Source organism: Schistocerca americana, chromosome 2 (genome assembly GCF_021461395.2).
Source record: "Schistocerca americana isolate TAMUIC-IGC-003095 chromosome 2, iqSchAmer2.1, whole genome shotgun sequence".
Lineage (NCBI taxonomy): Eukaryota > Metazoa > Arthropoda > Insecta > Orthoptera > Acrididae > Schistocerca > Schistocerca americana.
Genome location: NC_060120.1, coordinates 111152740 through 111166227, shown reverse-complemented (window position 1 = coordinate 111166227; position 13488 = coordinate 111152740). Strand labels below are relative to the sequence as shown.

The following is a 13488-nucleotide window of genomic DNA, read 5'->3' as shown; positions in this document are numbered from 1 at the left end:
TCGTATGCAGTCCTGATTGTGGCGCTCACCTGCACGGCGCCAAACACGCATACGACCATCATTGACACCAAGGCAGAAGCGACTCTCATCGCTGAAGACGACACGTCTCCATTCGTCCCTCCATTCACGCCTGTCGCGACACCACTGGAGGCGGGCTGCACGATGTTGGGGCGTGAGCGGAAGACGGCCTAACGGTGTGCGGGACCGTAGCCCAGCTTCATGGAGACGGTTGCGAATGGTCCTCGCCAATACCCCAGGAGCAACAGTGTCCCTAATTTGCTGGGAAGTGGCGGTGCGGTCCCCTACGGCACTGCGTAGGATCCTACGGTCTTGGCGTGCATCCGTGCGTCGCTGCGGTCCGGTCCCAGGTCGACGGGCACGTGCACCTTCCGCCGACCACTGGCGACAACATCGATGTACTGTAGAGACCTCACGCCCCACGTGTTGAGCAATTCGGCGGTACGTCCACCCGGCCTCCCGCATGCCCACTATACGCCCTCGCTCAAAGTCCGTCAACTGCACATACGGTTCACGTCCACGCTGTCGCGGCATGCTACCAGTGTTAAAGACTGCGATGGAGCTCCGTATGCCACGGCAAACTGGCTGACACTGACGGCGGCGGTGCACAAATGCTGCGCAGCTAGCGCCATTCGACGGCCAACACCGCGGTTCCTGGTGTGTCCGCTGTGCCGTGCGTGTGATCATTGCTTGTACAGCCCTCTCGCAGTGTCCGGAGCAAGTATGGTGGGTCTGACACACTGGTGTCAATGTGTTCTTTTTTCCATTTCCAGGAGTGTATATATCAATGATGTCTGAGACCTGAAAGCATCTCTGGGCTCATATACTTTCATTTGATCTGACTTTGATATTTTTTCCTGGTAGCGTTCTTCAAATCCTGAAGATTTTTCATTCAGTCAGCCCAACCAATCTGGACACAAATCAGCTGTTTGATGGCTCTTCAAATGTACTGATGGACATACCTGAAGGAAGGAGTTGATCCCAGCTCTTGCTATTACAGTGTCTTTAACAGCAACACAAGCTTTTGCTGCTGCATACATGGCATCATTCAAGTCAGTTTATTTGTACACTTACAGAGTAATTTTTTTCCTACTTTTTCCTGATCCAATACCTTATGCTGTAATGCCTTTCTGTAATAAGACTTGAAGCTCATAATGATACCCCGCTCCATAGATTGGAGGACTAAAGTAATGCTGGAAGACAAAACAACAACTTTAAACTTTCCATTTTCTCTTACAAGTAAAAGGTTTGAAGGATGAATCAGCAACAAAAGATTTCTAGAATTTCCAGTTGCAAGCTGATGCTTTTTGACTTGAGGGATAAGTAGAGTTTTATAACATTCTACAAAAATGTTTACATCCATCTGTGAATTCTGTTGGACTTTTAGATTTCTAGCTGCATTTGTATTCCCTTAATGTACCACAGATTTTAGGACTTTCCAACAATTAGCAAGAATTGCATGTGTGTGCTCCAGCTACGTTTTCACATACCTCAGCTGTTGTGTGTGATTTAGTTGCCTTAAAACCAGGCACTGATATTTTCTTCTTGAAAACCATGGGACTTACTTGGCATTTTCTTCCAATATAAGCAACTTTTCTCACTGTAGACTTTTTTGTAGCCTTACTGATTAATAATGTTTTTAAAAGACACCGTAAGAAGTTTAGCAGCTTCGGTATTGGCTAACAGTTTTCCACTCTGACTGTCTAATTCCCTATTTTGCATGTCTCAATTTGAAACATACAAGCCAGCCAATAGTTACTTTAAAATCAGTGTAATACCCATGTTTCTTGTCCATTTAGAGGGCAGTTTCACAATTCAAAAGACCATTTATCACTTACCTTTGGCTATGTACTTCATGAACAATGTGTAAAATGCAGTGTCTAAATCCTGGTTTTCTGCCATTTTCATCATTTTCTGGTACAAGCTTCCATCATCATCGTCAAACACACTCACATATTTTGTAATGGCATCACTGATCTTTTACATGGCTGATACTGTGTTGCTTTTGTAACTTCATACCCAGACTAAGCTTAATCAACTAGAGATTTCTTTTCAACTGTACTATTATTTTAAGTTTATCAAAACTACTAAGAACAATGGACACATTTAGTTGCAATTACGAATGGCATAACAACAGTATGATCTGTCTCAAGAAAACATTCAGTGGTCACACTGAACAGTGACAATAGACTGACAGGGAGGGAGAAACTGCTGAATTGGCCAGCCCAGTACCAGCAGAACTACTACATGGTGTGCACATGAGTTTTAATTTGCCAACTGGGAAGCAGTAGCATTAATTAGATAATCAGTGTTCATTCTACTGCACATACTGAAGAGAACACATATGAGAAAATGTGGAAACAATTTTTGTACAAAAACGTGCTGTCTTTTGCTTATAAATTTGCTGGAGGAGGAGGAGGAGATTAGTGTTTAACGGCCCAATCGACAACGAGGTCATTAGAGACGGAGCGCAAGCTCGGGGTACGGAGGGAAGTGGAAGGAAATTGTCCGTGCCCTTTCAGAGGAACCATCCCGGCATTTGCCTGAAACGATTTAGGGAAATCACGGAAAACCTAAATCAGGATGGCCGGAGATGGGATTGAACCGTCGTCCTCCCGAATGCGAGTCCAGTGTGCTAACCACTGTGCCACCTCGCTCGGTATAAATTTGCTGAACTAGTGGTATTACCTGACAAGTTCCATGACATGGAGAATGGCAAATAATTCGAGCAGACAAATACTTCACTATCAACAAGTAGTTGTGGACAACAATGGAGCAACAAGCCTTGACGCAGTCTTATAAAAACATCACAGTTGATTGCCAGTGACTTGAAAGTTTCTGTTCTGCATTTTCTGGTGCAACGAGATCCCACAGATCCACACAGATAGCAACAGAATTCTCCTGATTCACAGTAATCCCATTATTTTTAGTATGGATAGTTGTGCATAAACTGTTGCTTCAAAATAATCATAAATTTTGCACTTAAAGTAATACACAGGACTGATATATATTGGGTTTTGCTAATACACGGGGTGCAGAAAAACAACTGACAAAAATTGTAAAGTAGAAAGACAGCATTAAAAAGAGAAATTTGAGTACAGGAACTAGGTGCCACAGTTGCAGGTATTCAAGGCTACAGGAATGTAATTGGAATCTGACCTATGGAAGTCTTTACTCAAAATTACATGTAATCCACTGAAAATGTATACATAAACAAAACATTTGGACTAATCAATCATCACAATGAGAACAAGAAAAACTTAAAGCTTCACACACATATGTATTGTACTTAGCTGATGTGCCATACAGCACTTCTTTAGAAAAGAAAACAATCACATATCCTGGTTTCATGTTTCAACATGTCATAAAAAGGTAAAAGTACATGAAAAATTAGTATGCTCTTGTACACAGACTTGCCAATACTAGTTAACATAAGCATATCATAACAAATATCCCAACTGACCATCATTTTCACACTGCCATAATGCTGTAAATATAGAACTATGACCCCTCGTTCCTGTACTCAAATTTCTTCATTTGATGCGGTCTTCCTGCCCTACTCTTTCGGTCAGCCTGTACTTTGCAGCTTGTCATGTTAAATTGTTTGCAAATTTACTAAATACGTTCATAAGATGCTGTTGTGAAATAAAGAGATTCATAAGAGATCTCAAATGTGGAAGATTTTGTTAGATATTCTGAATCACAATGGAATCTGGTTTATATCGACTAGGTGCTCCTAAATCATGCAAATTATTGAAAATCCAGATAAGCCAGAAATTCACAAAAAATTAGAATGACATGGGTTAAATGCCATAAACATACACATTACTTTTATTCACAAAGTGGCTGCAAAACACACACACACATAAAAGACTGTTGTAATTTGCAAGCTTTCGGGCCCAGTGGCTCCTTCTTCAGGCGGAAGGGTTGAAGGCAAAGGAAGAAGGATGAAGGAAAAGGACTGCAGAGGTCTAGGAAAAGGGGTAGATTTCAGGAAAGTCACCCAGAAGTGTGGTCAGGGGAGGCTTACCACACTTACTGCACATACTGAAGCCTGATATATATGAGAAAATGTGGAAGCAATTTATGTACAAAAAGTGTTGTCTTTTGCTTATAAATTTGGTGAATTGTTGGTATTACCTGACAGGTTCTATGACATGGGGAATGGCAAATGATTTGAGCAGACAAATAGTTCACTATCAACAAGTAGTTGTGGACAACAATGGAGCAACAAGTCTTGAAGCAGTCTTATAGAAACATAACGGCTAATTATCAATAACTTGAAAGTTTCTGTGCTGCACTTTTTGGTGCAATGAGATCGCACAGATCCGCACAGATAGCAACAGAATTCTCCTGATTCATGGTAATCCCATTCTTTTCAGTATAGATAGTTGTGTATAAACTGTTGCTTCAAAAAATCATAAATTTTGCACTTAAAGTAATACATAGGACTGTCATAATGGGTCATATACTGTCTGGCCCTCTCATCCCGTATGGCAAGTCTCCCTTGACCACGGTTCCGGGTGACTTTCCCAAAATGTACCCCTTTTCCAAGACCTCTCCAGCCCTTTTCCTTCACCCTTCTTCCTTCACCTTCAACCCTTCTGCCTGAAGAAGGAGCCACTGGCTCTGAAAGTTTGCCAATTGCAACAGCCTTCTATGTGTATGTTCTGGCGCCACTTGTTGAGTAGATTTTTTTATCTATCTAATTAAATAATTTTGTCAATAATTGATTGTTTTTGTTGTTACATTACATTTGTTATCAAACACAAATTATACATTGTTTTTGTTGTTACATTACATTTGTTATCAAACACAAATTATACATGATTTCTACATAAATGTTGACCAGATATTGAAACCAAAATGTAGTGAGTTTTATATACTTATAACAGGAGCATCAAAGAGCATTACTGTCAGCCCAAAACATTTGTTCCATTACCTGCAATTGCTGGTAAAGTTGATTCTCATAATTATTTTTTATATGAAGGAATAGTACTTCTCCTCAGTGAGATCAATTCTGCAAATTTCTCCAATAAATTATCATGGCCTTCGTCCCTTAGATACATGCAAGTCATATCCATACATACTATAAAAGACATACGAACATATATTGCTCTATTTCTTACCGTTTACTGCAGTATTTACATTGCCCACAAAATCATTCACTTCAATTTCTTCCCACTTTGGATTTTCACTCTCCAGCTTTTCACTGGTATAAAATGGTGATGACATTGTTGTCAAGTGTAAAGTGTAGTAGAAAGAAAATTTTTTGTTGTCAGATTTCTGCTTCTGGAGAATGTAATCTGGAGAACAGCACGTCCTGGCTGGTTTCTGTTGGTGTGCCCAATCTATTTTCCCATCATGACTATCTTCTCCATTAATACCAACATTGTAGGCAATAACTTGGATTAAATTTCGCAAACGTAACTGAAAAAAAAAGGTAATTTGGAACATAAGTTCACAATCTTTGTATAAAGCACATTAACTACAAAAATACATCTGATGGGCTCAGAAAGAAACGTTAGAATATCAATCAAAACTGAAAACCAAGTAACTTCAAAACATCACATATACCAGGTGTGTATAATTAAACTTTCTCTATTTTAACATGTCATAACACAGAAACTAATCACCATACGAGAACCAAACTTGGTAGCATTTATCTCAAGGACATGGGGAAGAGAAATAATACAGAATTAATTCAACTGAAACACTTTTAATGTGCTGCTACAATACATCATACCCTTACATACTGGTATCATTACTGCTACAAAAGAGGCTCATTATGGTGCCCATCAGTGTCCAGAAGAGCCTGAACATACAGGATTGCATTCTTCACAGCAGAACAAAGCATGTCCGTAGGTATGCTGACTACATCTCTTGATATGCTGCACTTCAGATCAGCATGTGTGTGAATGTTCCCCTGGAAAACACTGTCCTTCAGGCAGCCGCACAACCAGAAATACCACGTAGATCAGGTGATCATGCTGACCAAGCATTTGGAAATGATCGGCTGATAATTCGATCGTTTCCAAATGTGTCTCTGAGAAGCAGGTGAACTTCACAAGTAATAGGTGCACGAAATCTGTTGAGTTCAATGTGTCTCTCTCCTGCAGGGCGGGTATGACATGGTGGCAAAGCATATCACAGTAATGCTGGACAGCCAGACTGCACATCCTTGGTCCTTGAGCACCAACCTCTTTTACAAAAAAATGCCAATGATGAATGTAGCTGTGAATGCACACCATATGGTGACACATTCACCTCACAGGGGAACTTTATGCACAGTGACTGGAGGTGAAGATCCCCACACTCGGAAAATCTGTGTGTTCATTTTACCAGTCAGAGAAAAATGAGCTTTGTCTGTCCATAGGATGGTCGTGGGCCAGCCCTCATCAACTTAAATTCTAGTGGGAAAGTGGAGACCAAAGTCAACATAGCATCATATGTCCTGTGGTGCAAGCTGCTGTGCAATCTGGATCTTGCACGGATACCATTTGAGAATGGTTTGAAGCACCTTACATACAGTGGACCATGGGATGTTCAACTGTCATGACACAGCATGCCACTGCCTGATGATCGGGAATTGTGTGCAGTGTTGTCTGCCAAAGCAATAGCAATTTTATCAACCACCTCAGATGCAACCAGTCATCGGCCTCTTCCCAAAGCGATGCCCAGTTCTCCGATTGATTCAAATTTCTTCATCGTGCTCCCCACAGCAGGTGGAGAAAACAGACCCTTCCTCAATCCTTTCAGCCAGTGATATTTCTGAAGTGCAGATGCAGCACTACTGTTGTTTTGATAATAGAGCTTCACCAATAATGCCCTGCTCCTTTTTTCCAAGCTCATGTTGACACATCAACAAGTGCGCTGTGACTGGTCAAGTGTGTGAGACTATGAATCACGATGTCTGATCACAGCACCTGGTGGTCATAGTTGGAACTGGATGGTGGCACTGTGACACATGGAAATCATGCACCCAATACTCTGGACATTAATGCTACCAAGTTTGATAATTGTACGGTAATTAGTTTCCATGTTATAACAGGGAAAATTTAATTATAACTATCCGGTATACTGGATAAATGTCACTAATGAATATAATAAAATAAACTGTTCTTAAAAACTGTATAAATGATCTTTTGTCAATAATTTTAATTATCTTTTCTAAATGATATTAATTCTACTTCATAAGTAAAATTATCTTTGATGAACAATTTTCATTTCCTCTCACAAGTAAATTTCATTATGTAAAATACTTACACTTATAAAGTACATTTAAATACAATGCAGTTTATACTTAATAATTCTCATTTATAAATTATTTTAATAAAAAAATGATTTTAGGAGTAAGGATAACTACTCAAATACCTGAGCTTTTTTATAGGTACATAAACAAAATTGATAATGTTGTGGGAAAAACCATTCTCAGAGCTATAAAGTGAAGTGAAGTGAACACACACACACACACACACACACACACACACACACACACACACACACAGTATTTGTCCAAAAGCTAATAATGTTCTATTTATGTGCCTGTCGATGGCTCAGTGCCTTAACTATGCAACGAATTGCTACCTTTGCTCGCTAAACAGTACAGTCTATCAACAACCTCCCATTTCCATATTTTATCGAAAATTAAATTTATAAATCCCTTAAGTGTTGCATTTCATTGCATAAAGCTTTTTAACTGATTACCTTATGCAAAAATCGACTGTCAAAATGGAGAAGTTTGCAAAATTCTGCAGAACTGTCAAGAATGGCAATCAGTGAGAGTAACGTCAGTGTTGTTTCTTTGTGAGATCTTGTAATACAGCCTATGTGAGGAAAGACGCTGGTCCTTTCTGGAGATCCAGTGATTGTCACTGTCACTACACAATAAAGCAGAAAGAGCAGCTAATCTTGAAACACTGAGGGTATTCAGACGTAGTGCAAGAACAGTTAGCAGGTTTGTGAACTGCAGTCTGCAGTATTACTACTGTTATGGCTAGATTAGACAAGCCTTTCAAATTGGTGAAAACATCCAGGTGATGCTGGGAGTTTGATAGCTCCAGTTACCTGTCTCTAACAGGTTCAATGTTATATAACTGGGCAAACACATTCAGAATACCCAGGGAGTTCAGAAGCAGTATGGCAGAACAAGGCCTAAGGTGCAAGCTAAGCCTAGAAAGAAACATTTTAAGATGAACAAGAAAGTCTTATTGCTGGTAGTAGTCACAGGAGGGGAATATAGAACCGATATATAAACCTTTATGAAGTAATTACCAGGTAACTAATATTTTTAAACATAGTACACACTTCAGAAATGTCACCTACGATTTACATCCTGCGGAGGAGAATTTTGGAAAAGATGTGTCATAGCAGTAGGAGGTGCAGGGAACAGTTTGCACCACAACTTTAATTACACAACTGAGAACATCAAACAATGTGAGGACTGTGTCACTCTTTGAACAGTATGATAAACAATGTATGATCATGTCACTGCACAGTTTGGAAAAATTGCTCAGGAAAGGGGGATGACGTTTACATATGGGCGTGATAGTTTCGTTGTTCCTCAATATGCGCTTTCTGTATGGTGTGGTTAGCACTTGAATGCTTTTTGTGAGAACCTAATTGTACGGCAAATTGTCAGAAGCACTCAGTTTGACGAAAGCAGTATCTATCATATCCTAATAATTTCCTATATGTTTCCTAAGCCTTTTAGGGTAAATTAATCCAAAAGATAGAGCTTCAGAATATAGTAGATAACAGCTCAAACAGTTACAAGCAAAACAACATACAGCAGTAGGACAAATTCATCAAAGTCAAAGAAAATGCATTTAATATCTCCCATCAGAACATCAGAAGTCTACTAAATAGAGTGAACTTCTCATATCCATACAACAAAATGAAAGGATAGATGGAATGTCAGCAAATTTGTTCTGCAGGATGTATCTTAAGATTCATACTGCACTACAGACAGTTATTAAAAGTTCTGCAGATTTAACTGGAGAATCATTGTTTAACAGGCACTGGCAGTTTCTTTTTAGACAAAGCAACCTGTAGAAATGTAGATGCAAAAACAACTGCCAATGGTTTTTCTGAGCATTATGGCCAAATGTTAATAACAAAATATACTGACCAGTTAAGTACAGATCGTGGAATAAAGGTACTATCTTGTAGAATCATAAAAAATGACTATCACAGTGTTGAGAGAGAAATTATGTGAAGAACACTGGGGAGAAATTTTTAAAGCAGACACCACTGGTGGACAATTGAACACTTTTTCAAATACATGTCTACAACACTATGAGTCTTGTTTTCCCCTAAAACAAACAACATTAACTTCAAACAAAACCAAAGATAAGGATATAGGTACAGAAAAGGACAAGTGTCTTATGCTGTGAAGAGAGAGCTTTGCCTAATTCAGAGTGCAAGCTGTAGTAAAGAGTTTAAATTCCATTACCACCAATATTGCAAATTCTTCAGTCTGTCATTAAGTAATGGAAACATGCACTATGCTCAAAAATAAAACACTGCTAGAATAAAGTATAGCCCATTTGGAACATTAACAAACAAGAAACACACAATAATGGTGACCAAAAGGAAATTGCATTCCTAGTGTCAAAAATACTACCCCTATGGAGATTAAAAGAAATCCATCAGATCATTAAAAAGTATATAGCAGAATATTAAAATTTTGTGCAAACTTGATAAGATTACCCTTAAGATGCCTTTGTAATCAATCAATGACTTAGGTCACATTTCTTGACAGATTTAAATATGCTGTAGTAACACCGATCTATAAACTGGAGGTATGGCGACCACCTAACTACACACATATTTCTCTCCGCTCTTTCCATAAACGTTTGAGAAAGTGGCCAATTATAGATTATCAATTCATTTAACTGAGCTGAACTAGATAAGGGCCCCTAAGTTTCGGTTTAGATTCTTCGCAAAGGTGCAACACAGTACCTCACAAATTAAGTCCTAGCAAAGCTTAACAATAAAAATTATCCAGATGGTATATTTATGAACCTGTCAGAGCCTTCTGAATGTGTGGATAACAAAATTCTCCATGCTAAACTAGAGTGTTGTGGCATTAATGGCATTTACATTCCATTCACAACAGAGTGCTTCATTGACAAATGGTGTCACAGACTTAAAACTAATCTCAGAATAGGGGAGCATAAGTTATGGGGTACCCCAAGTATTAATACTGAGCCCACTTGTTCTTAATCTACATAAATGATCTTCCAATGATTTTAAAGGTAATTAAAAATGGTTCTGTTTGATAATGACAGGCACAGTAAGCACGAGTCCAAACTCTATGATTGCTGAACAAACTTTTAGGTGGTTCACAGCTGACAGCTTAATTCTTGATCTCACTACTCACAATACACAAGCCAAAGTGACATGTTAGCACCAGAAGTACACATTAATGGTTAGACATTAAATGGAACATCCTGTGTAAAATTCCTTGGTGTAAAGCTCGACAAGTTAAAATTGAGGTAAAACATACCAAAACTATTCAAGCAGTACAGATCAGTATCTATTGCCCATATAAGCATATCTCATTGTGCTGACCTGACAGCAGGAGTGTTTACTTATTCTGGTTGGTTGGTTGGTTTAAAGACTGAAGGAACCAAACTACGTGGTCATCAGTCCCTTCTACCTAGAGCAGGCAAGTCAACAAAACTATACACCAAAGAAGGTCCTAGTGTACAAAAGCCAAGGAAAGAAAACCACAAGATCTCCCACAGGTCAACAAAGCCTACAGACAGGAACCTGGAAGAAGAAAAGGGGTAAAGGAAGAAAGAGGGGTGAGTTGGCCCATCCTGGGTGCAGCTGGAGGCCCTCACAGGTAGAAAGTGCGACTGGGGGGACATACCCACAGCCACTTAACACAGGCATCCCACCCAATAATACACAAAAAAGACTAGCAACATGGACAGAGCGGGAGAAAAACAGGAAAAGCACCACATCAAACAGAACACACGATAAGTGGGAAGAAGAGAAAAAGAACGGGAAGGACAAATGCTGCTGCAGGCCAAGCCCACACAGCCATTGTCCTGTTGCAGCAGAGAAGCCAACAGGGCGTCCTGACAATTCCTCAATGGAACAACAAGGCTGAGGCACTGTAAGAGTGATAAAAGCTCTTTCATGAATAAACTGTAAAACCACGTCAGCCACTGAGGCATCATCCACTAACACCACGGGTAGAGACTGAGGAATATTAAAGAGTGCAGCACAGGGTAGATTTCGGACAGTCCAGCAAAATGTGGACCATCACCAAACGTACACCACAACAACTGTGGTGTGGACCCTCGTGATGGAGGAGATAACCACGAGTCAGCCAAGTATGGCTGATGCAGAGCCGGAAAAGGACAATGGAGACCTTGCGAGAGGCCCGCACAGAGGACCTCCACATATCCGTAGTCTCATTTATCACCCATAGTTAGTTTGGTGAAGTCAGAGTGTCATTCCATATTCCAGATCCTTAGAACTTAACAGCATAATAACGATAAAAGAACCAGTTTAGGAATAACAATATCAAGAGGTGGCTTGCTGATAGCCTATTTGACTATCAGGAAGTTCATTCCCCAGGATCCCAATCTGACCCAGAGTCCGGTGTCCACATTGTTTGAGGGCAAAAAAGGGAATCCTGGATAGTCAGGACCAAGGGATGATGAGGGTAAAACTGGTTAAGAGCTTGTAAACCAGTCAAAGAACTGCTACAAATAAGAAGGACTCACCAGTGTAGGAAAGGATATGCTCAAGAGCATGAGAATGGCTACCAGGTCCACAGTGAAAACACTGTAGCCATTTGGCAAGGAATGGAATTCATGTAAGCAAAGCCAGTGCGACTGGCAACCATCAAGCCATCAGTATAGACTACTACTGAACCTCGAAACATGATGAGAATGGAGAAGAATTGGCAGCAGAGAGCCTCAGGTGGAGTCAAGTCTTTTGGACCTTGTGATAGGTCATGGCAGAGTTGTGGATAGGGAATGCACCACTGAGGAATACATGAAAAGGCCCGGAGAAGAGGTAGTAAAGGGGAAAGCTGTAATTCTGAAAAAATGGGCCAGATGTGGATGGTGATTGAAACCCCGGACCTGGGCTGCTGTTGTAGGAGGGGGATCTCTGTATCTGGAAAGAGGAGATTGTAGGTCAGGTGCTCTGAGGAGCTGCAGATGCATAACACTTAAGCAATAAACTGCAGTTGATGCAGAACCCAAAACAGTGGAACCCCTGCCTTGGCTGGGAGGCTGATCAAGGAATAGTCCCCTAGGCACCACCTGCCAGCCACACCCCACAATGGTGCATCGGGTCAAGCATGCCATGCCATATGCGAGACTCCTGTGATCCAGATGGAACTGGACCAATGCTTTGTGAAGTTGTAGTTGACCAGAGAGGCCCACATCTCAGTTGGTACTGCTGAAGCATCAAAGAGCGTTGAGGTGCGACCAACATATGCCACAGTTGACAAAGATGGGGAGGTCATGTCAATGGGGCATCAAAGACCAGTCCCAAAAAATGATGGGAGCCCACCAAATTGAGGGAATGGCCATTAAGGTATAGATCCAAATGGGGGTGGACTGTACAGAAATGACAGAAATGCATAGTGCAGGTCTTGGCAGCCAGATTTGGAAGGCATGAGTGAGAACCCAGCACTGCAGTCAGTGTATTGCTCCCTCTGGTCCGCATTCAGCAACGCTCATCATGGACGATCAAAAATCACAGCCGCCACCAGACCATTGATAGCCATTACAAGGAGAGGGACAAGCAAAACAAAATCCTGTGTAGCCTTTTTCTCCTACAGATGGAAGGTGCTATGGGAGGTGCCAACCTGTACCTGAAAAGCGTTACATGAAAGTTCTGGATAAAAACTGGAAACGGGCTACAGAGGCCCCACTCATATAAGGTACCAAGGATGTGGTGGCACAATGTGGTATCATAAACTTTATACAGATTGAAGAAGATTGCAAAAAGGTGTTGATGCGGGCAAAAGCCATTCAAACAGCAGAATACAGGTGGACTAAATTATCTGCAGCAGAACGGCCTTGTCGAAAACCACCCTGCATCAAAGCCAAAAGATCCCAAGATTCAAAGATCCAATACAGCCTCTGACTCACCATAAGTTCAAATAACTTGCAGAGGTTATGGGTTAAACTGATCGGATACTAGCTGTCCATCTGAAGGGGTGGTTTTCCCAATTTGAAAACTGGAATAATGACACTTTCCTGCCACTGGGAAGGGAATTCCCCCTCACTTCAGAAATAGTTACAAAGGGCATGTACATAACATTGGCTGGCCACCAGTATGTGTTGAAGCATTGGTTGTGCATCTGATCCTGATCCTGTCCACAAGCCATGTCAGGGCAGAGAGCAAGGTTGCTGTGAATTCTCATTCACTAAACAGGGCACAAGGAGGCTACAGGCAAAGGGGAATGAAAGATAAAGGGAGTGGTTCCACACA

The 13488-nt window shown here is 40.8% G+C and overlaps 1 protein-coding gene across 1 annotated transcript in view; it reads right to left on the bottom strand.

Annotated features, from left to right (window-relative positions):
• The window catches only part of LOC124593669 (UV radiation resistance-associated gene protein), a 105327-nt gene that overhangs the window by 78444 nt on the left and 13395 nt on the right, over nucleotides 1–13488 (bottom strand). Inside the window, exon 3 of the mRNA XM_047131955.1 lies at nucleotides 5148–5448. Within this exon, the coding sequence (XP_046987911.1) occupies nucleotides 5148–5448 (301 nt within the window). The remainder of the gene's footprint in view (nucleotides 1–5147; nucleotides 5449–13488) is intronic.